The 25232-nt window shown below is 33.3% G+C and overlaps 2 protein-coding genes across 4 annotated transcripts; both read left to right on the forward strand.

Annotated features, from left to right (window-relative positions):
- Nucleotides 1-6614: 6614 nt before the first annotated feature.
- LOC147392612 (calmodulin-binding receptor-like cytoplasmic kinase 3) lies at nt 6615-12288 on the forward strand. 2 transcript variants are annotated; one of them, XM_086456247.1, is made up of 7 exons: nt 6615-7854; nt 8080-8316; nt 8499-8800; nt 9634-9799; nt 9891-9980; nt 10273-10571; nt 11888-12288. In XM_086456247.1, exons 1-7 carry the CDS (start codon nt 7581-7583, stop codon nt 12095-12097), a joined length of 1578 nt encoding a protein of 525 aa, XP_086312373.1. In that variant the 5' UTR covers nt 6615-7580; the 3' UTR covers nt 12098-12288. The 2 variants fall into 2 exon arrangements, with proteins under 2 accessions (XP_086312373.1, XP_086312374.1); XM_086456248.1 differs by having other exon boundaries at nt 8101-8316.
- Nucleotides 12289-15459: 3171 nt separating this feature from the next.
- Nucleotides 15460-22587, forward strand: LOC147392613 (synaptotagmin-5-like). Of its 2 annotated transcripts, XM_086455296.1 has the most exons (13): nt 15460-15877; nt 15962-16064; nt 16158-16210; nt 16321-16441; nt 17430-17551; nt 18093-18194; nt 18335-18409; nt 18820-18899; nt 19347-19497; nt 19587-19817; nt 20629-20925; nt 21179-21292; nt 22197-22587. In XM_086455296.1, exons 1-13 carry the CDS (start codon nt 15773-15775, stop codon nt 22341-22343), a joined length of 1701 nt encoding a protein of 566 aa, XP_086311422.1. In that variant the 5' UTR covers nt 15460-15772; the 3' UTR covers nt 22344-22587. The 2 variants fall into 2 exon arrangements, with proteins under 2 accessions (XP_086311422.1, XP_086311423.1); XM_086455297.1 differs by lacking the exon at nt 15460-15877 and having other exon boundaries at nt 15983-16065; nt 16160-16210.
- Nucleotides 22588-25232: the final 2645 nt, after the last annotated feature.

Consider the following 25232-nt stretch of genomic DNA (forward strand, 5'->3'; position numbering starts at 1 on the left):
CTTTTTAAACTAAAATACATGGAAAGATCAACTAAAAACTTGAGATAACAACTTCTTTAGATGATTTCAACAACAAAAAAAAAAATCATTTTTGATCGATTTTTATCCAAAAATTATAATAAATATTTGAAAAAACCCTTGAAAATAACTTATTGTTTTTTCTTAAATCTTTTCTTACAGAATGGAGTCTCAAAAACTCAATTGAAATGTCAAAAATCCAATTTTTGGATGAAAATGATGAATTCAAATAATTAGGATATTCAATCGTGAGAAATGAGGTACAGGGACCAATAAAAAAATAATAATAATAAATACCTGATTATGAAAATAAAGTGTATTGGTCCAATGAAACACATTAGTATTCATTATAAACATTAGGTAACATGTTGAATGTCTTCCATATGGATAGGCCGTCCTTCATTCCATGCAACATTGAACTTCATTTTCAATCTATTGTTTTCTTTGCTCATATTTCTTATCCCCAAGTAGAAAATTTTGATTTTCCTATGAAAGATAGATTGTCTTTAGTATTCATTATTTTAGAGAGTTGCTATTGCCACACCAATTTTCACTAATGCCACACCAATTCTTATGTAAATCATCAAAGAATTGTACACAGTTGGTGTAGCGTTAATACCAGTTTGTGTGGCAATAGTAACTCCCCTATTTTATCCCAATAAATCTTATAGTGCTTAATAATTTAAGTGATAAGATTTGTTCAAAACAAGATGACTTATTTGGACAAATAAATTGGTATTGATAAGGATGAAATGAGACATGATACTAGGTTTTAAAATCATGATCCCTGTCACATGTTCATACTCATTATAAATATTGACTAATGTGATGTTTTGAAATAATTGGACGAATTTGAAAATTCGTCCGAATCAATTAGGTTTTGAAATTTTATATAAATTAATTAAGGGGAATACTAACGTCCAATACTTCATGGGGATATTAACATTGTCCGCTACATTCATTTTTCAATAATGTCTCTCCCCATTTTATCTTTTAGTGAAAAAAACAAAAATTTATTAATCTTTTACATAATAAATGTTTGTTTATATAATAAATGTTATAATCATTTAAGTAGTTTGAATTAAATATATATTTTTTTGTAATAAATATTTTGGCAATCAAGACTAATATAATAAATGCATTTAGTAATGACATAATAAATGTATTTATTGTGTAAAATATTAATATATCCTTATCTTTTTTTACTAAAAGACAAAATATAAAATTGTATTATTAAATTAAAAAAGTGTTAGATAATGCTAACATTACTATAAGATCTTAGATGTTAGTATTCCTTATGAATTAATTTTTAATAATTTAAATATTTTTATCAATATAAAATAAAATTTTGTGATTGAACACCTAGTAATCTACCTTGTAATAAGAAAAAAAATACAGATATTTAATTATAGAAAATGAGTCTGAACCAATTTAAAATTGTTGACTCATCCAAGATGACATGACTCAAATGAGTCAACTGGAAATGTTGGTGCTGAAAGTAGATGAGATGCCGTACTGTAAACTTGGTGGGGGTAATAAGTGCTTATAAAAGAGAGTTACTATTGACACCCCAACTTTTACTTATTACACCCATTTAAAAAAAAAAACAAGTGAATGATTAAAATATAAACTTTTTAGGATTTAACTATGTTATCCATAATCATACTCATGGTTCAAAATGATCTATATCTCAAGAACCTATCACGTTAGAATTTAATTAATATTAGAGAAACATTTTCCTAACTAATTTAGTAAAGATTTTTTAGCCTTAGCAATCCAACACCACAGCCCTCTAAGTTGCTTTAAAAAACTCATATCAATCAAAAAAATCGAAAGACAATTTTTTTGAACTTACTCTAAGGTTCTAAAAATGGACGGCTACCAAACTTCCACTTAACTCCCAAACTTAAAATTGAAATTCAACGGTAAAAAATAATTCTTTTATGGGATTTTTTTTTTATAACCTTAAAGCATTGGATCATGTTTTTAGATGCCACAAGTGGAGCCCAAGGACCCTTAGTGAGGGTGAAATCCTTACTAATTTAGTAAGACTAGTTGGACTATTAAGATTATTGGGTACTAACCTTGTTGAGCCATTGAGATCAAAACCTGACTTCATATGTACCATGTTGATCCTTGTTCCATGATTTCTAGACTCACATTCTCCTCTCTCTCTTTCTCTATTTTCAAGATCGACTAAGATATGCCTTAATTGATGGTTAACTACCAAATTTATTAGAGATTGATGCCTTAAACGTTATGGTCAAATACCTTATACGGGTGCCAATCTTTTTTTTTCTTTTTTTATAAATGAGAGTAAAGGGCCTAGAGTTTCTCTCTCATTAGAATTTCTTCCATAAAGACTTTCTAATAAGACTTAAAGAGATTAAATTTCTATTTCCAATGAATTAGGGTTTCCCAATTATTGACATTCTTTTATTCGGGACTCCAATTTTATTAAAATACTTAAAACCTTGTAGATTGTATGTGCCACACCAAAATAAGTAAAAATTGGAGTACCAATTATAGAAACTCTCACGTTGTTGTTGTTGTTTTTTTTTTTTTTTGTTCTAGATTTATATTTTTTAGGTTTAGGATTTTGTATGAGCCTAATCATAATTATTATTAGTAAACAACTACTAAAATTGTTTGAACGTGATAATGTTTTTGTCTTATTGAGATTATAATTTAACTCAAATCTTTTGTAATGTTTGAAGAGTGTATTGTAATTTTTAATTGCATCATTAGAATTTAGAAAGTAGAAAAGGATATTGGCAAATGCTGATCTCCTCCATCAAAAAACCCTGGAGATCCATAATCTCTATTGCATTTACAATTACTAATGATGATTCGAATAAACCAGTTAGACCAAAATAACCAAAATTACCCGAAACCCCAACCAACAATATATAATTACAATCCCAAGTTTATTCACAATTATGAGAATGATAAGGGCCTATGAGTAATTCCTAATAGTTGTAGGGGTAGTAGTAATTTAAAAGATTATATTTTTATTATTTTTTCTTATTTATTTCTTGTTTGATTTGGTTTCTATTTTGATAGTTTAATCATGCTAGGACTCTGGGATTAGGTTCTTTGGTTTTATTAGGATTCCTATATATTGTATAAGATTTTTTTTTTTTTAAAGTGATTGTACAAGAACTTATTTTAGAAAGTTTGATGAATAAAGAATTGAACGCATGTTCTTGGTGTTCCCATATCTAATTAAACCCCGCAACCAAACCTTTCTGGGCTGGTTACCATAAACTTTTAAGGTAACTATATTGTAGTCAAAATCCTTAATCCTATCCAAAACTAGATCCCGTACCCCCTTATTTCATAATTTTCCCTCTTTGTTTCTTACTTTCTAAAATTCGAGCTCCCTCTTATCCTTATTGTTTCTAATAAATATATCCACCTAATCAAAGAGGAAGGAGAGTGACTTCAAAACCAAAATGATGTCTTAGAGGAGTAATTTCTACAAATTAAATATGACAGTTCTACTACTTCCATAAAACTGCACCAATGTGTAAATTAATGTCTCATAGATGGTGTCCAAGGAATTAAATCTCAGTTTCAGTAAGCAATGGAAGTGAGGAATACTTGGGATATTTTTAATGTTTCATGTTAAATCACAAAATTCAGTAAAATTATTCTTTATTTTGACTAGTAACCATGTGACCCAAAAAAAAAAAAAAAAAAATATATATATATATATATATATATATATAGCAGTATTAAATAGTAAGTACTAAGAGTTCCCAGTATTCTTACTCGGCCCAACATGACTCCATAAGCGATGCCGACATGAGGCAGGTATTTGGCCACCTAGAACTTATTGTCTTTTTTATTATGCAATAAAATGTGCATAACTGGGATGTAAAATATTCACTATGATAAATTTGGGGTCCTACTCAAAACCAATTGATAATGAGTGGAGACGTTTGGGAGCTTATAAGGAGAGAGACAAGGTAATAGTGTCTGATGTGGGATTAAGCTCAACATGCCCCCACACGTGTGGGTCAGACTAAGCCAAAGTACGTGAAGATATGAACTAGGTGACGTGGAGGAAAGAAAGGTCAACTCTGATACCATGATAAATTAAAACCAATTGACAATGACTAAAGAGGCCCAAGAGTTCATTAGAATAGAGGCAAGGCAATGAGTGACCAATGTGGGATTAAACTCAACACACAGGAGATGTGGGACTATCGGTCTAACACCCTCTTCACATGGGATATCATGTGCAGAGTCAAGAAAACACTTCCACACATCCATAAATAGATAGGCCTAGCTTTGATACCATATTAAGATCCATGAACCTTACTCAACCTCAATTTATATCACACAGATGAGGGTTGCCTTCTCTTTATATATCACACAGATTAGATTCCCATAGGGCATGTGGGACTATCATGCTAACACAATGCATACCAAAGTGAATTTAATTCTTTTATCTATGTAAGAAACAAACATTAAAAAATAAAAAAATAATAACACGGAACCAAAACGGCGAGCTTACACAGATCCCTAATGATCAATGAGAATACCTGGGCTGGGCTGAGTCCACTCCAAGGTTGTTGCATGGTCACAACTCACAAGCTCCCTTAAGATGACTCCAGAGCTATAAATTATTGTACTTCTTTTTCAAGGGTTCTCCACGAAGGAGTTTTGGAGCCATCCATTTAGGCTGAAAAGAAAAGTAATAATAGTATTACACGCTATTAGTGACACAAAGGGAGTCATGGGTGACACAATGACTTGGTGGCGTGTACATAACTGTAGACACCTTCTGCAAGATACGAGTACAAAGCATCTACGGTTATACATGCGCCACCATGTCATTTAAGATTGACATTGTTTTCTGTCTTTTTCTTATTTGAGGATAAAATTCTGAAAATGACGTAGGAGATGACGTTGTTTACCGCTTCAAGAAAGAACTTGGATACATTAATTAATATCAAAATCTTGATACATGCATCCTAAAATATATGTATTAGAGTGACATTAAAATTGACATCATTTCACTCATTTCTGATGTGGAGTTGTGCACAAAATAATAAACGATTTTCACTAATATCTCGATGAAAAACCTCTATGATTCCATACACATCCACAATTTGTGAAATGATGTACATTTTAAGAGTTGTGCTAGAGTGATCTCAAATTATATCTCATATTGTATATCCTACTGTGAAAGTGTGTAGGAATCATATGCTTTTTGACTCGTATCTCAATGAAAAACATTTATGGTTCCTACACATTTTCCTATCAAGATGTGCGATATGAGGTACAATCTTGAGATTACTTCAACATTGTTCAAATTTTAATGTCATCCCCAACATCCCCCCTCCCCATGATGAATGTTATGTACATCTTATAAGAGTCACAAATTGACGATTTGTCAAGTCAATAAGAATAAGACAAGGTTTTAGGGGGGTTGAAGATCGTTTATTAAAAAAAATAAAAAATTAATTACCCTTTGAATTTTTTATTTTATTTTATTAAATATTCTCAAATTTATTTAAATTAATCGAATTGGACCTCATTAAACAATTATCGAATCTAAAATTTATTAATAGGGAAAATTATTTAAAGGACCTTGACAAAGGGACTTTTTTCTAAATAATCTCAAAGTTTTGGGTAATCTCTTAATAGTTCATTTAGTAAGTTTTTCTTTCCTAAACAATCCCTGGACCTCATCTCCCCCATGTCTCAGGATCGAATACTCTAATCATTTGAACTCATCGTTTTCATCTAATTTTTTTTTAGATTTTTGGCATCTCAATTGAGTTTCGGAGATTCCATTATGTCATAAAAGATTTAAGGAAGGAAGAAGAAATCATTTTCAAACATTTTGAACATGTCTGTAGAAATTAGGATTTTTTTTCAATTTTTTTTCCGTAATGTTTTGGATAAAAACTAATCAAGAATGATTCTTTTGATTTGAAATCATTTAAATAAGTCATTATCTCAAGTTTTTAGTCAATCTTTTTATGTATTTTAGTAAAAAAAATCTCGAAAATTGAAATCGGGTGGATTTTACTAGTGAGTTCATAATTTTTAATTTAGAAAACAATGAACTTGACAATAAATAGTGGTGAGTTTGATAGTACAAATTATGAACTTGACATTAAATAAAAAATGGTCGAATTTTACAATAAATATAAAATGATAAACTCGATAATAAATAAATAAAACAGGTGAGCTCGCCAATAACTAAGGACCACTAAAATATAAAAAGTTTACTAAAATCCTATCATACGCTACTGCATAAAATTTAAGAATTATTTACAAATCTCTCTCTCTCTCTCTCTCTCTCTCTCTGGTCCTTTAAGTAATTTTTCCTTATTAGTATGGCACGTATTGAAACTAAATTCACTCTCAAAAAGTACGAATACCAGTGGCTAAAGTACACCAATCAGACTCAACTTTCTTTAATAGATGAGTGGGCCCAAATGGTCATCATTCAGTGGGTCCCTCAAATTGAATTTTGTTTCATCGCATCAAACTTTCTATACATAGGATGTATCAAAATTCTGACTCTCTTTCTTCCAAACGTTCAAAATTGTCCAAAATGTCTTCTTTTTTTTTAAGGAGGGAAGATAGAGAGTTACATCAGTCCACCTTCTTGGCCGGTCTTTCCTGCCCTCTTCGAGGAATAAAAAACAAAGTCTTTCAGCTTGACCGACTATTCAATGTCAAGTAATCAATCGATCTTACCTCGTGCACCTCTGCCCGTACAGGTCAGCTGTTGAACTTATATGCTCTCTGTTTGAGACGATTAGAGTTCTGATTTCTGAACCTTAATCACTCTTGGAAAACTCTTTTATTACGTGCGTATCTCTACTTTTTGGGTTGAAATTGGAATTTTGGAAATTTCTCTTTTACTGTTGTGGGTTTTGGATTTTAGCTCTTCTGCCGTCTGGTTACTATCTTTTGTTGGTTTGAGGAATTGGGTATCGAAGAATTTGGTCAAATTTCGATTGTAGTGGATTTCGTTAACAGGTTTTGGATTATTGGCTCTTCTTCCATCTTGGGTTGTCTCATTTATTGATTTGATGAATTGAAGGTTGAAGAATTCGGTCAAATCTTGAGATTATAAAGGAGGGATTTTTTTTAAAGCTCTTCTGCCATCTGGGTTTGTTTCATTTGTTGAATTGGGTATCTGAGAATTCGGTCGAATTTGGGGAAGTTAGGAGGATATTTTTGTATTGAAATTGTAATATTGGGTTTAGGGTTGGCTATCTGGTTTTGTCACCTTAGCCAATTTGGCAAATTGGGGTCGAAAATTTTGGTTGAATACTGAGGATAGCGCGCTATTGTACTAGCTTGAGTTCAACTTTTCCACGGTGGGTTTTGCAGTTTTAGGTCGTCTTCCATCTGAACATTAAGTCTATCAATTTGGTGAATTTCAGTATCCATGATTTTGTGAGAATTATGTGAAGGCAGATAGTGGTTGCACCTTCATGTTGTTTTTTGCAAAATTCCGCTAAATGCATATATGATTTTATTATCAGGGGTATTCAAAATTTGAATTCGGGTGAATTAATTCCTTAAGAATGGTTGTGGGCATATTGGGCCTGTTGATATTAGTACAATTGCCAAGCATCTATGTTACTAGCTCGATGACTTGCTCAATGGTTTGTGGAGGTGATAGGGTCACATATTCGTGTTCGTTAGAACAAGAGTTGTTTTACATAAACGAGCATGCAGTAGACGTAGTTTCTTTCTGCAAATCCATCGAATGTTACAATCCAACTGGGTGTTTCTCTGGTTCCAGTTTGAAATGCAGAAGAGTTGCAACGAATTATTGTGGCTTGGACCTTTCTTTAGGTATGCGTTTAGATGGTTTTGAATGAGAATGTTTTATGGTTTTATATGAATAGAAGTGAAGTAAACAAATTTATCCGTTCTCTAATTCGAAACAAATAATATATCAGTTGTAAAACAAATTTCACCTTTGAACGCTATTAATTTGGTATTTTAGGAACTTAATTTTTGGGTTCATGTAAGGGATAGTTCGTTTGATTATAGAGTGAGATTTTCTCTTATTTTCAGTTGAGTTGCCACAACGCGCAGGAAGAAAAGTTTTGCTTGGTTCAAGAAGAAATGAGTCAATTCATCGCCTCAGTCAGAAGAGTCATCCAAGAGAAGATGATTCTTTTTCATCCCCAAAGACCATGGCCATGGCAGTTCCAGGAATGCTTCTTCTATGTTGTGGCTTTCTTTGTCCATGCTTTCGTCCAAGAAGGAAAGAAACTGCTCGAACTACTCTCTCCAAAGACTCAAGTTCAAGTGAGTAAAAATTGCTTATTATGTTTCAAGTTTTCCATCTTATATTTTCAAATCCACTGAACGTTTATAATTTGAGAAGTATAACAATTTAGCATGAGAAGACTTGGATTCAATTTTGGTTGTCTTTTCCAATTCAACTTAATCGACTAAGTTCATCTAACAAATCACTATATTTTTTGTAGTGGATTCAATTACTCCTTTGGGAGTAAAAACTACTGAAAAAGTTCCAGAGAGTCCGCATCGAATTCCAGGCAGCCCACTTCGAGTTCCAGGCAGTCCACTTCGAGTACCTCCTAGTCCTTCTCATTTCTCAATGTCCCCACAATTGAGTAGAATTGGATCTATACATCTCAGTATGAGTCAGGTTATCAAAGCTACTCACAACTTCTCACAATCACTTCAAATAGGCGAAGGAGGTTTTGGAACTGTCTACAGGGCTAAGTTGCAAGATGGTCAGGTCGTTGCCATTAAACGTGCAAAGAAGGTAACTAAGTTTTGTTCATCCTAAGTGCACTAGTAAGCTAATTATGTTGTTTGTGTTAGAATACATTAAGCTCAACTTTTCTTTATGAAGGATGGACTATTATACTTTTGGTTGGTTCCTTCAAAGTCTGGTGCCATATGGCACAAGAGAACATTCTAATCATGGAAACATCAGCATTCTTTAGAGTAAATCTATGTAGTTAGCAAAAGTACTATCCATTCTATATAGGAGCAACGTGTAGCATCTACCTTTGGACAAATAGTTGGGTTCACGGTACCATCATCTCTAAGATTTAAGATGCGGACTACTCTCTCTCTCTACAAATGGCATGGTTGGAGTTGGGTTGCCCAACCATTTGTAGAGGAAATTATTTTTGAGGTATACTAGATCATAATAGACTTGCTCTTCCATCGCTTAAAGATGATCTCTGTGAGACTTTGTTATGTTGAAGTGGTTATACCATGGACCCGCAATCAATTTTGGCTTTGCCAGTATACCTATCAAAAAGGGAAAAAAAAAGTTATGGTTCAGGCTTATTTTTTGTTTAAATGCAAGCAAAAGGGTTTTGGGGGGGGGGGGGGGGGGTTGTTGTCAATGTGGAGTGGCACTATTGTAAATTGAGCAATGACAACAAAATACTTAATTTTTTTGCACTAAACAACAAATGGGCATACTTTTTAAGGGGTATTTATAGAAGAAGCATGTTGGTGGTGGTTGCTAGCATCCCGTTGAAATTTTGGATGATTGTATTTATATGTTTTTTTTTTATTTTATGGTTTTTCTGCCACAAGTATTGTAAGATTGGACCCATGTTGACATAAATTTTTTGACAGGAACACCTCAACACTCTTCATGCTGAATTCAGTAGTGAAGTAGAACTGCTAGCCAAAATCGATCATCGGAATCTAGTTAAGCTACTTGGCTATGTTGATAAAGGAAATGAGCGCATTATTATTACAGAGTATGTTCCAAATGGTACTCTTAGGGAACATCTAGATGGTAAGATCCATTTATCTCAAGTATTATTATTTAGTATTCCAATTTAACAAGAAACTTGAAAATTTAATACCGTACTTTTGTTCCTTGGCAGGTCAGCATGGAAAAATATTAGATTTTAGCCAACGTTTAGAAATTTCGATTGGTGTTGCTCATGCGTTGACTTACCTCCATCAATATGCAGGTAAATGCACTTTTCATGGATTTCTTTATGTAGGATGAATTTTTTTTTAATTGGAATCTAACCTCATCAAAGAACTTATTTAATGGATTCTTTATGAAAAAGGTCTCATATTTCATTTCAGTAAATCACTTTGGCTTTTATAAGGTTGATTAAATAAGCATTAATACATGTATCAGTAGAAACTACATTTTGTTTTGTGCTCAATTCATGTCCCTTTGATCTCGTTTGTATTTAGCATCTTTAATGCATAGATTAAGGTGATCCTTCCTACTTTATTGTGACCTCTCAACAGAAAAGCAGATAATCCACCGAGACGTGAAGTCATCCAATATTCTACTAACAGAGAGCTTAAGAGCCAAGGTGGCCGATTTTGGGTTTGCAAGACTTGGTCCGGTGGATGCTGATCAAACACATATTTCAACCAAAGTGAAAGGGACCGTGGGTTACCTCGACCCTGAATACCTGAAGACTTATCAACTCACCCCCAAGAGTGATGTGTATTCATTTGGTATTTTGATGATAGAAATTCTGACTGGACGTCGCCCGGTAGAGATGAGGAGAGCTGCTGATGAAAGGGTAACAGTCAGATGGGTAAGCATTTTCTTCCCTTCTCAGAGTTACTAGTCTTGATTTCTGTACTAGTTTTAATTAGGGTAAATTTCACTTTCACCCATTATGGTTTGGCATAATTCTATGTTGACCCCCTAACGTTTTGACAATTGCACTTACCCTCCCCCCCATTTCATCTACTTGTCGTCAACGAAACAGTTAAAAAATAATTTTTTTACTTTTTATAAAGACTATTTTACCCTTTTTAAAATGTTATTATTTTTTATAAACAAAAATATCCCTGTGAAAAAATGGGTTTCCTTGTGAATGCTTAGACAGGGACATTTTTGTAGTTTCTAAAAACAATTTATGTAAAAAAAGATAAAATGAGAGGGTAAAATAGTAAAATCGCATCTGAACTTTAACACCGTTAGTGAAAGGGGAGGTAAGTGTATTTGTCAAAATGTAGGGGGTCAACATGGAATTATGCAAAACCACAGGGGGTCAAAGTGTAATTTACCCTTTTAATTACTGATGAGAGGAAATCAGTAAAATCTGTCACATGAAACAGGCATTTTTTCCATGGAGAACATGCAAGAAATGACCACCTTTTGATATTGAACCAGGATCAAGTTAGGTGTCCCGTCCTACAGAATAGGAATGGTGTCTACATGGCATATTTTGGTAGGAGTTTAAAACACATCGGACTCCTAATCAAGCCGTTTTCTCCATGGCATGCAGTCCAATGTATTTAATCTCTAACCAAAACATGCCACGTAGACACCGTACGTCATTATAGGAAGTGGACACCTCTCTGGATCACGACTCTTTGATATTTCCCTACTAGGAGGGGGATATCCTGGTCCAACAATATCCAACAGGATTGTGAGCAGACATATATCACAAACGATGGTCGTATCCCATCCGATATATAACATTTAGCTAGACCAGACCATATTTTTTTTCTCATTCTACTCAAGAATCCTATATAGATAACACCGACTTTGGTGCACTTGTAAGAAGATATGAAGATGATGGAAATGAGGATAACATTGATTTTGATGAATTTGACTGGTACAATATAATCCTTGAATATGTTGTAGACCTATGGCTATTTGTTGATGATGATCATCATCATTAATATAGTGTATGTGATTTATTGTTGTAATTTAATATGAGAATTGATGATATAATGTGGTAACACCACTTGTTTGGAATAATTACAAATCGCCAACCTCAGCTCGATTTTTTCCCGATGTAAATAAATATATTTTTTTCTTCCCATTGCCGACTTATTCCCAAACCCCGACTTAGTGACTATGCTTTGAATTATCTTTTTGTTTTCCCTGAATGTGCAGGCCTTCAAGAACTATAACGAAGGAAATGTATCGGTGATGTTAGATCCTTTGATGCCTGAAGTTGTAGAAGAGGAGATACTATCAAAGATGTTTGGTTTGGCATTCCAGTGTGCTGCACCTACACGATCTGATCGACCTAACATGAAAGAAGTGGGAGAGCAACTCTGGGTTATAAGAATGGACTACGTTCGAAGTGTCAGTAGAAGGTGATTATAATTTCTCAAGACTGTTCTCGGTTCAACTCGACCATTTTCAGTTTAATACATGTAAAATCTTAAACAAACGTACTTCCTTTGGGCCTACTCCAATTTTTTTTCTCTTAAATTATAGTTGTTGTTTTATGTTTGAGATATTAAACTGTACATTTTCGACAAAAAGTTAGTGTTTCGCATATTAGATTTGATTTTTTTTCGTTGAGTGCGGGAGGGAGCAGATTGATCTACAGAGATGTTGTGGACTTGTGGTTGGTTGTTACTTGGCAGGGTATCTTTAATGGTGTAAACCTATGTTACCTGGTTCAACGTTTTGAATGTGGGTTTGGAGTTCGTGGTTCACCAATCTAAAATGAACCCGGTTCGTAGGGGTAGGTAGAGAAAATTTGTTTTTGAGTTCGCTTTGGTTTCCTAGTTCGTTTTCTTAGTTTGGTTCGCTTGTGCATATATATAATTTATAAAAGTAATAATTATAATTATAATATTAAAAAAACTAAGTTAAATAGAAATAAATTAGTAAAATAATCTAAATTTTAAATATGATCAATGAAAAAAAAATCAATTGAAAAAATATTTGGTTTCGTTGAATCTGACTAAAATTCAGTGGATTCTTGGTTTGTTTGATTTTACGAATCGAATAGGAACTGTACCATGAACCCGTTTGATTCGTCCGACCACGATTGGACCATGGTTCAATTCGGTTGGATCGATATATGTTTATTAATAAAGGCTCAAAATATATTTATATATTTTCTTAAAATAATTTTATTCATAATCATATCCATAAAAGGACAATACTTAGATTCTAATACAAAATCCAACTAAACCTGGTTGGACCGCTGGTTTGGTCCGGTTTTTAAAACACTGATTTTCATCCAAATGGTAGTCCCGGTCTAAGAGAACCTCATCGGATCCAGCCCATTGACAGCCCTAGATCCAATGGGAAATTAGTCAGTCGTGAGTCATAAAATGGGTTTGGATTGACTTGAAATGCGAGTGATCCAAAAATCGAATTTAGTGTATTTGGATCCTTGGAGTAGATTCGAATAAAAAGTGGGTCAAATATGATTTGATGTCCCTTGCCCTGAGTCGAATTCAGATCATATACTGGTCCATCCAAATCCAAATGACATCTTACTTTGAAATTAGGGGAAATTAAAAATAGAGGATTAAATATTTTAATATTTATAAAATAAAAAATAATTTTTTCAAAAATTATTTAAGTAGATGGACAGTCCAATATTTTAGTAACTCGCTTGACTGTCCAATGTTTTAATGTGTTTTATTATTGAAACGATTTAAATAATTTTTTGTAATTTTTGAAGAAAATAGATTTTTCTTGTTTATAAATATTAAAATATTTAACCTTTTTTTTAAAATAATTTTCCCTTGAAATTATATTATTTTAGGTATCTCAAAATATCTTTTTCTACTACTTTTATGCAACATGGAATCTTATAAAATGAAAGAGTTATACTGGTAAGAAAGAATAAGTATATCTACAAATAAAAAGTCTAAACAATCCCAAATCACTGGTCTCAACCCTGATCAAGTATTTTGGATTGAGTTAGGTCGGATCCATTTTAATGAACACAAAATAGTTCGAATTGATTTTAGTCAGTAGGATCCGTATCTAGATCTAATTCAATAATAAAAAATCTTGAGTAGAATAAAAAAATAGAATGATTTAACCGGTAGATCCAACTGCTGCATTTTTATTACAAAAATTCCCTTGGAGTTCTTGCAATTCCAAAGGAACCTTACTTTATGAAGTTTGTTACCGACCAAATCTCACTTTATTAAGTTTGTTACCAAGCAAACCCTAGAGTTAGGGCCATCAATGGATTGGGTTGGATTCGAAATTCAATCTATTCCGATCTGTTAACTTTGGATATGGATTGGACTTTAAGTTTATTGGGTCGGATTCAAATCATCAATTCAAAATCTGATTAGTTATCAGATCGATACTGGATATACCTTATTCCAATCCTGTACTAACCTGATATATACACATTAGGTCCCTTTGGTATTTTACTATTATTAGAATTTTAATAAAGTCCTTAAGAGTTGTGAGATATTCTGACCTTGATAGCAACTCTATTAATAATAATCATTACATATATACATATAGTTTATTTTTATCATGATTCACTTAACTTATTGTACATATCACCCGGGGAAAAAAGTGGTTTTTTTTTTTTTTTCAAAGATCACAGTGGTACCGATAAAAAATCCGTTTATCAAGTAGGATCAGATATAGAACAATGTATCTTTTATTGGATCGGATCCAGAATTTTAAGATGGTTGATCCAATCAGGTTAAGATCGGGTTTGGGTCTAATAGTTTTCTTATCGAATCCAGGGCAGATTTAGAGTGGGGGTTGTGGGGGGCATTTGCCTCCACAAGAGTTTTCAAATTCTATGGATTAACGTACTATTGGGAGAAATTTTAGTGACGGATAAAGAAATCTGTCACTATTGTCCCTACAAATTTTTTTCTACTCTTAGCTGTCCCCACAATTATTTTTTTCTCTCTTAATTATCCCCACAAATTTTGTTCTACTCTTGGTTGCCCCCACCATGGTTTTTAAACTCGTCTGAGACCAAGACGTATCGCTTGAGTTAACTCAGTATCAGAGCTGAACGAGACCAACTCACAAAGTCATTTTTTGACCTAGTTTTACGTCTCACGTTCAATTTTTTTGAATTATCTCACGAGACGTCTCAAACGTATCTGAAAACTCATTCGAAATGACTCGGTATCGGAACTGAACGAGACAATACGCGATAACGAGTTTAAAAACCATGGCCCCCACATAAGCAAAATCCTGGCTCCGCCCCTAATTGGATTGATACTAATTTAGTATCAATTCGAATGCATTGACAACCCTACTGAAGTGGGGATCCAAGTCATACAATTCAAATTCATACGGCTAATTTGTTGCTTATCATAACTTGGAGTGGATTTTAACTTCATCAATTTGTGGCATCCAAAAACATTGTCAGAGGGTTATAAGAGATAAAATTCTAAGAACTTTAAAAAGAAAATTCAAAAAAAAAAATCTCCATTTAGTTTTAATTTTAATTTTAGGAGTTCGATAGCCATCCATTTTCAACACCTATGATCAAGCTGAACGGCCAACGACCCTTAGTTAGATTTGAAATCTTACTAAATTAGTCCTAGTAGCCTACCTGGTTAATCTTTCCTTAAAAAATGTGGGATCCGATCCAAGTCCGATTGCTGACACTTGCCGCGTGCGTGTCGACCTCAAGTCGGCAACACGTACCATCTGTACACGTGGCCAATACGCAATGACTACGGTCTGTTCGCCTTATAATAATTACAACTAGAAAGTAGAAACAATCAAATTCAAAGAAAGCAAATTTTTTTCTTAAAAAAAGAAACAAATCTCCGAATCTTCAAATTCTGAATTTTCGCGTTTTGAGTCACCATCGATTAAATCCAGATTTTCCGCTTTTGCTTCTCTCCTTTTGTCTTCTTATCCGTTTGACGAATTACCCGAAAGAGTCGTTAATGGCCGGTTTTTGTCTCTATTGTTCCAACTACTAAGTCTTGGAGAAGATCGATTGAAGCTAAAGTAGAAGTTCTGTAGTTGGGATTAAAGCTTCTATATTTGTTGGGTGGTTCTGTTTTCTCTCTTATTTGCAGAAAAATGTCTTTTTTTCTTGGTTTAGTTATGGGAATCGCTTTGGGTATTGGGCTGATAGTCGTTTTCGTTCATTCTGAGAATACTCGATCAAAGCGAAGATCTGAATTGGTAACATATTTCGATCATTTCTTACTGTTTTTATTAACAAAGATTAGATTTTTATTACTTTTTTTTTTTTTTTTGGATTTTCAGGCGACAACAATAGCGGCTTTTGCGAGGATGACAGTGGAGGATTCAAGGAAGATTCTTCCACCTCAGTTTTACCCTTCTTGGGTTGTCTTTTCTCAGAGGCAAAAGTTGAGTTATAGTTGTAGACTTGTAATTTTGTTTCAGATTGTTCAAATATGTTTATTTATTTGATTATTGATTTGTTTTATTTTTCAATTTCAGTTAAATTGGCTTAACCTTCATCTTACAAAGATTTGGCCTTATGTTAATGAGGTAAATTTTTCTTCTTGTATTAGCGATTTTGTTTTGAATTTGAAGGAATACTAATTAAATGGTTTAGTGATAGTTAGAAGTAGTTTTCATATTTGTTTTTGATTGTTTAGGCAGCATCAGAGCTTATAAAAACTTCTGTTGAGCCAGTTCTTGAACAATATAGACCCATCATTTTATCGTCTCTCAAGTTTTCAAAGTTGACTCTTGGCACTGTTGCCCCTCAATTTACAGGTTAGTGTGATTGGCCATGTTATCATTGTTTTTTTTTTTTTTTTTTTGTTTGCCTTCGTTTATATAGTTTCTTATAACTATCACATTTGACTGGGTATAGCTTGTGTGAAACAATCGGTTTTATCCCAAGTTTTATGGTTTCTCTCAAGCTTTGAATCATAGTTTCCAAGAAGAGAAACAGGTGTGCGAAATATTTATAGGAAAATAAACGACCCCTAAAACTTTCATTTGATGCATGAAACGAGAATGAATGGGGAACGTCGATTGAAAGGAATTGGGTGATGATGTGGAGAGGGAATTACCTCATAAAAAGTTGATCTTGACCATTCGATCTATGGAATATTTGTATCTTTTCTTGGACAATTAGTCATACCAGGAAAGGAGGTACATATGGTGAATGTAATGATCAAATAAAGATAGTTTTTCAACTTGGCCATTTAAACGTAGAGTTGTAATTATAATGTAAGGTCTGTTTTGAAAATTCTTGCAATCTAGAAATTAAGTAGTTTAAAGGGTCCATTTTAAAGACCAAGAGATGTTTTGTATAAGTGAAGCACCAATTGGATTGAAGCCTCAAATTGTCGCTTTAAAAATAGTATTAAATAAAGAGGTTGTTTTAAAAAATTTATACAACGAGATATTTTGGGTGAGTGAAGCCTTATGCGATGTTGGGGTGAAACCTCCGAGTTCCTCTTTAAAATAGTAAACTGTTTGAAAATTTTAAGATAGAGAGATGTCTTGGAAAGTGAAGCTTTGTGTGGTATTGGGTAAAAGCCTCAATAATTCACTTTTTATGGACTCCTATATTTTATCAATCTGTCTGGACACATACTAGTATGCACGTGGAATCATTTTTAATAAACTAGAGGCCTTGTGTAAATGTGGTTATTGTAAACTAGGAGATTAAAACTTCTATGATCTATTATGTGAGTGAGCCTATGGGTTTCATTCATTAATGTTCATAAGCTCATATAAGCATGTTTTTTAGGAGTTTCCATGATTGAAGATGGAGGTGGGGGCATCACTATGGAGTTGGAGTTGCAGTGGGATGGGAATCCAAGCATCATACTTGATATTAAGACTAGACTAGGTGTGGCGCTACCGGTTCAGGTGACCTATAAATCATTTATATATATAAGAAGTATTAATCAGTGCTTATGCTCAATAGTAGAACCGGTATTTTATCTCTGTTTTTAATATAGAATGACCTACTGTCTACTTGTAAAACGCTGAAAAGCAGTTTTTATTAGAAGTATGTGCTAGATTCTTACAAATATTTTTAATCACAAAAGAAGATAAATCTCTGATTGATTAATGGATCTAATCATGAAAAATGATTGTGCAAGTTTATTTTACTATCTGATAGAATACAATTTAAACTCATGAACAAATCATTATTGCATTTATCTCAGAATTCTTAGATATATTATGTTGATATAAAATAAAAAATTTCTTTGTTTAATACAGATAATCAGAAAAATGGCGACAGTGTTTTATATCTAATTTATAAAATTCTAATTATGGCTGTTGTAGTAATGCAACTCAAATACTGTTTACTTATTTCTTTCATGCCTTCTTCAAGCAACAATATATTAACTTATTGGGAAGGTGATTTCTAATTTGGTCTTCTGGTTCTGATTTTCCTATCTAGGTAAAAAATATTGGGTTCACTGGGGTTTTCAGGTTAATCTTTAAGCCTCTAGTCGAGGAGTTTCCTTGTTTTGGAGCTGTTTCTTATTCTTTGAGAGAGAAGGTGCAGTATTTCTTTCTAAGAGCTTTTTCCTCAGAGTTTCTTTCTTTCCCATTTTTTTTTTTTTTTTTTTTAAATATAAGCAAGGAAACCTATTTATGGGTGGTGTACTCACACTAACATATAATTGTTTTGATTAGCAGAAGAAGTTGGACTTTACGCTTAAAGTTGTTGGTGGCGATATTTCGTCAATTCCTGGGATTTCTGATGCCATTGAGGTTTGTGCTGAGCTGCCAATTATTTCATCTGGTTCTGTCACTATTTCCATTGAACTGATTGACTGTATTTTGGGATGGGGATGAACAGAAATTCGAGTGTGGTGTTTATTCTGTTTGGTACAAAAAATATATTAAAAGGAAATTAGGTAAAAGAATCCCCATTAAAAAAGATTGCCCTAATAGTAATTACACCAAGCCATTTCAATGTGTCAGCTTTGATTATTTACTCAATAATGTGCTTATCATACAAAACACCTTATATTTATAGAGTAGAGATAGTGCCTATTTTTAATGTACTTTCTGATAGGTTTTTGGTTCATAAGTTTTATATGGGACTCCCCCTTTTTTTTTCAATAAGTAATTTTCTATGGTAGTTCAATTCTACGAAATTAGCAAATTCATTTATACAGGGAACAATACGAGATGCTCTTGAAGATTCTTTAACATGGCCAGTTCGCAAAGTTGTTCCCATTTTACCTGGGGATTATAGGTACGCTCATCTTTTAGTATCTATCTATCTGTTGATCTATCTATCCATAAATACCAACAGCCTAGTAATACATATGATGCAAATGCAAGAGTGGGGGGCCACCATTCATGGCATGTATTGTGATATTCACCAAAAGTTTGACCAAGTTTTATGGTTCAAAACCTCCCAATCTATTGCATTCTTTTTGACACTAAGAATTAATATGGTGAATGTGCCAAGAAATTGCCATTAGAATGGGTTGTAGCAACATCCCATTGAACCTATGAAAGTGGGTCCGTCTTCCATATGCACCATGCCCATGTGTACATGCTAAGAAGGTATTAGGGCTGTCCTTGTAGTCTTGCTTACTAGTACCTTGGATGTTCTCAGTTAAAAAATGCTCAAATTAGCACCATGTCTTATTTGTTGTGTTGCCAACTCTGTTACCTTCAATTTATTGTCGTTTAGTGACTTGGAGCTGAAGCCTGTTGGTATATTAGAAGTGAAGCTTGTGCAAGCAAAGGAGTTAACAAATAAGGACATAATTGGGAAATCCGATCCTTTTGCAGTATTATATATACGCCCAATACATGACAGAATGAAAACCAGCAAAACAATTGTAGGTGAACCCATTTTCTCCTCCCAATTTTTGTTCATATTTTACTTCCACGTTCTAAAAATAATTTCATACTAATTTATTTTTTTCAGAACAACCAGTTGAATCCTATTTGGAATGAACACTATGAATTTATAGTAGAAGATGTGTCTACTCAACACTTGGTAGTAAAAGTTTTTGATAATGAAGGGGTTCAAGCGGCTGAATTGATTGGTTGTGCACAAGTGCCATTGAAAGACCTTGAGCCAGGTAAAGTGAAGGATGTGTGGTTGAAACTTGTCAAAGATTTGGAAATCCAGAGAGATAACAAGAACAGGGGTCAGGTGAAAGCACCAACTTCTTTCCATTTTTGGTGACAAATAACATTTTTTATATCTAGAAGATATATACAACTGAATCCGAATTCCTTAATCTTGTTTGTAGCTTAGTGATGGCATTGAACTTACAGATATGATGTCTTTGAGTCATGATTAAGCAACATTTTTAACAAATCAGTTTATAAGAAAATTAAAATAGTTAGACCAACAACTGCTTTTTTTTTTTTACTTTTTTCTTTTTCACTTAGAAAATTAAGATAATTTTACTGAAGAAAATGGAAAGCTGAGCTAGAGTTCCTTTCATACAAAGATTTCCCATCTTTTCCATTGGATTGGTTCTGTTACTTGCACTATAGTGACCATGGCCATGCAAAAAAGAATTATTCCCAAGCTAAAAGCATAATGTGATCTAGGGGATTGGAAAAAATGACCATGTGATCCTTTTGACAGATCATTTAACTCAATCAAGTCTTTGTAACAATTGGGAGAAAGAATACATCCAAGGTTTTGAATTTTAATTTTGGATATCTATGTTGGTCATCTTGGAAATGGGTGTATTCTAATATTTTGGAAGAACATCTGAGAATGGTATAGGAAACATACATTGATGTTTTCAGAAATTATAAAGCAAGCATGAAAATACACTCATAACTCATTGTACTATAATAACAACCACTTTTTGGGAGAAAAGCATAATTGCAAGTTTGCAAACTGTTTCTGTGCTAGACCTATTTGAGTTGGCATTTTTTTTCTTTTCTATATGCCTATATTATAATAGTTTCAATCGCCCTTATCTTTTACATTTTTTGACTTGTAGGTGCACTTGGAACTTTTATACTATCCTTTTGGCATGGAGAATGGTTTTAATAACCCTTTTGCATCCAATTTCACGATGACTTCCCTGGAGAAGGCCCTTAAAAGTGGGACGGACAGTACAGAGGCCTCCGATATTGAGAAAACAACTACGCACAAGAGAAGGGAAGTCATTGTGAGAGGAGTACTTTCTGTGATGGTCATATCTGCTGAAGACTTACCGCCAGCCGATGTAATGGGAAAGGCTGACCCCTATGTCTTAATCCAATTGAAGAAAACCGAAGCAAGGAACAAAACTAGGGTAACTACCGAATTGTTCAAGAATAATAATTTCCCTAATTTTTTTTTTTTTTTCAATTTTGTGTTGTGTCCAAGAATGCCATAACTTTGCTGGTTTTGACTTTTGATCATCCTATTGGGTTGATTTCTGGCCTAGACGATGTCCTAGGTGGGACCAACGAGTGTCCTGATATCTTTATTTGTAGGAAATAATAACTGTTTATATTACTCAGCTATGAGCATTCTCAATTCTAAGAATTGTTTATCATTCTCAGGTTGTGAATGACAGCTTGAATCCAGTTTGGAATCAAACATTTGACTTTGTTGTGGAGGATGGATTGCATGATATGCTAGTTCTGGAAGTTTATGATCACGACACATTTGGGAAGGTAACTGTCTTCCGCTGATCTTGTCTTTTTTATCTCAATATTGGTTGGTAATCTTGATTCGAGGCATAGAACTGGTGACAAGCATACGGGAAGAGAGTTAATTTTGTCTAGACTAATAGTTGGTAATATCGCATTATAAGTTGCCAAAGGGCCCAAACCTTGATAATTATATATTTCCTTGAGTCTTTATGGTCTAGGTGTACCACTATGGTTGGTGAGTTGGTCACCATTGTCTTTGATATTGTCCTTATTTCTTTCTTAAAAGAAAATAAAAAAGTTAAGTCCTGGTGAGAATTTAGATAATCTTGCAATAAACTGAATTCAATGTTTTCTTTCAGAAATCTTGTGAAAATGTCTAAGATATTCATGAGATTGTGATATATATAATTTAATGGATACAGTACTTCTCTAAGGGAATTAAAATTTAATAAATACAGTACTTCTCTAAGTTTCAATAAGTACCTCTTCTTTTTTTCATTATGTTGAGTTTTTCTTATTAATGGCTGAAAATGATTGATATCTGAAACTGTTGGGTGTTTCCATCGAGTATTATGAAAACTAGTGTCCCCCATTCCCCATACCCCACAAAAAAAAAAAAAAAAAAATGATAAACCAAGATTTATATATAATTATGATTGGTGCCTGTTGGGTTGCTCCGACTGTCAATGTGGTTACCTGATTCATAATATGTCTAACCCATTTCGATTGCAATACCTTTCAATGGTCTTAGCTGGAGTCAGGAGTCAAAAAATGGGGTTAACAGCTAGAAATTGGTCCATACATTAGAGGTCTAGGATTGACTTGGCACAGAACTTGACTGGGTCTGACTGGGGTGGGTCATTTGTGGTCGAGACTCACAATTCCTAAATGTTACCGACACTAATAATTTTTTTAACCACTTTAGGACTACATGGGGCGATGCATCTTGACACTGACAAGAGTTATATTGGAAGGGGAATACAAGGACTCCTTACCCATAGACGGAGCTAAATCAGGAAAACTGAATTTGCATCTCAAGTGGACGCCACAGCCGGTGTACAGAGATTCCTAAGTGAGCAAAGTCATGGCCGAGGCCTATTACACAGCCGAGGATGCGTCTTTGTTTTCTGAGACATATAATTCTTTTTATTTGTGTACACTTCCCACGCTGCAGATAAATAAAAGAATACATCTTCGGGTCGGTATTTTTCTACTTATTTTAATTATGTTGTATTCTTGTTTGGAAGCTAAAAAAGAACTCTTGATAGGCTTAGGCGAAGGAACACTCACTCAATAATATCCAGAGCTTTGATGTTGTAGATTATGTTGAAAATGATAAAAGGGGACATAATTAGATGAGAAAATCTGATAAATTCATTTCGTGTATGCTCTTTCAAATATTTTCCATATACTATGATTTGTTTTTTGGATAATTGTTGGATTTCTTCTTCTGCTGCTGCTACTTCTCTATGATATTTGTTGTTTAAAGCCTAAGAGGAACTTTGGGCAACTCTTGGTTTGGACAAATATTGTTGTAGGATACCTATAAAAAAACAATATTATTGTAGGGAGCAGTAACAATAGCAAAAAAATAAAATAAATAAAATGAAAGCAATCGATCAAAAATAAAAACTAAAACGAAAGCAATCACACAAAGAACACAGGATTTACGTGATTCGGCAAATTGCCTACGTCTATAGAGAAGATGGAGATCAATCCACTATCAACTATAAAGATTACAAAACTCTCAAACCTCAACAAATATATTACATTTGGAAAAGGACCCTTCACTTCTGATTAGCCTCTTGAAGCCTAAACCCAACAAGAATACAACACATACTACAATAAATATCAAACATGGTTGTAGATAATGCACCAAAGCAGATATGGTGCAAAAAAGTTTTGCCCTTCTCTCTTTGGGGTCGTAACATGGACCAATATTATTAAATAGCATATGCCATGGTGTGTGACTAGGCATATGCTATGCGCGTATGCGATTTGCACATAGCATATGGCATGGCATAACAAGGAAAAAAGTTTTTTTGAAATAAAGAAAAAAAAAAAAAACACAAGGAAAAAGTATGTAAATATTATAACAATCATTGAAAATATTATTATAAACTTGCATAACAAGAAAAAAGTTTTTTTTTAATTTATTTTTTATATAAAGAAAAATAAAAAAGAACAAGGAATAAGTATGCAAATATTATAACAATCATACAAAAATATTGTCATAAGCTTTTATTTCCAATGTGATTGTAATTTACATTTGCATATTTATAACAAGTAGTGAGCCTTTGAGTGTATGTAAGTGTGTGATTTGGAGGGTATTAGGGCCTTTGGATGCTTAGAGAGTGGAGGGAATGAGGTGTTTGAAGAAGAAAACATAAAAATAAAATATAAAAATAGTGCCCAATAATCAGATTTCAACTATTGGATAAGTATGCCATCGCAAACTGCATATGTGATCGTATATTGCAGTATGCAATGGCATATGTGATAGCATGTGTCTATGGCATGTTTTCCACATAGGCCATGGTGCCATATGCAACTGCATTTGACAACAATGACATGGACCACTTACAATTTACACCAACAACTAACATTTTTATTTCAATAATAGGAGATGTTGATAGGATCGACTCACCAATATTGATTGAGTAATACAACAGAGTCCGCTACCATATTTTCCCCATCACAATTTCGATCTCACTTGTAGAATGCATGTATTCTGTTCTTTATCTCCAATGTAGCATGCCCATAACTGGCTTCCCTGAATACAGAGTAAAATGGTTGTGGGTCTCTCAATAACTACAAAACCACTTAGGGACTATTTAGAAAGAAAATCTCTCTGCTAAGGTTCTTTAAGTAATTTTCCTGTTTTTATTTTTTATTTATTTTTGACTAGACGCCTAGAACATACGATTTTTTAAGAGTCTTTATCAAGTACCACGTGTCGCTATTCTATCTTTTTATTAAAGATAAAAGAAAAAAATTTCCTCACCTTAGGTGGGACTAGTCTACTTGGACCCCATCCCTCTGTCACGTGTGTTACAGCAGGTAAGTAGTTATTTTATGTGGAGGGGCATATAGAGATTTGAAGATACTTTGGGGAGCAAACCTAGTCGTGTCTTACCATTGCAGCTAACCCTAGTGGATGAATCTTATGGTTTCTAATGTCCAGATGTAATCATTAACAGTGTCTACGTGGCAAATTTCAATTGGAGATTAAAATACATTGTGTTACACGATTCAAATGACTTGATTAGTATTTTAAAGTGCAACCAAAACATGTTACGTAACACCATTCTTATTCTATAGGAAGAGGACACAAATTCTTTCTTTTGCTCACAAATCTTAGAAAGGGTGGTAGGGCCACATGGATTATCATATGAGTCATGATAAAAGGACACGCTTAAATGTACTTGGTCTGTACGTGACTGGCATGGCAAGGGCATCGAACCATAGATCTTTTTCGACTAATGATAAAAAGACAAGTTGAAACATATGTGGTTGACATGGCAAGTACACAAAACCGTTTTCCTTGTGTACCCCGAAGAAAAATATCTATGATTATATGCCCTTGCTGTTAAAATAAATATCAATAAATGTTGATTAATATTTATTTAAAATTGATTCAAATAAAATTAATTTAGTTTGTTTTAAAATAATATTTGAAAGTTACTTTGTGATTGGTGTACTTTTTTGTTAAAGAAAAGTAAGTATTTTTTTAAGAACATTTCTATTGGTTGATATTTTTTCACATGGATTGAAGTTTGTAAAAGTATTTTTTGATTCCTTTTTCAAATATTTTGTAAATCCACATTGTTTTCTAAATGCTTTTGAGGGATTTTTTAAACCTATAAATAAGAACCTATTCTCAACTCTTTCTTCATTCCTAAGATTTTCCTTGAGAGCTCCTAATGGCTTTTAACTATATGGAAATTTAATATTTTCTACA

The sequence above is a fragment of the Akebia trifoliata genome, chromosome 10, assembly GCF_017979445.1.
Source record: "Akebia trifoliata isolate Shusen 1 chromosome 10, ASM1797944v1, whole genome shotgun sequence".
In the NCBI taxonomy this organism is placed as follows: Eukaryota; Viridiplantae; Streptophyta; class Magnoliopsida; order Ranunculales; family Lardizabalaceae; genus Akebia; species Akebia trifoliata.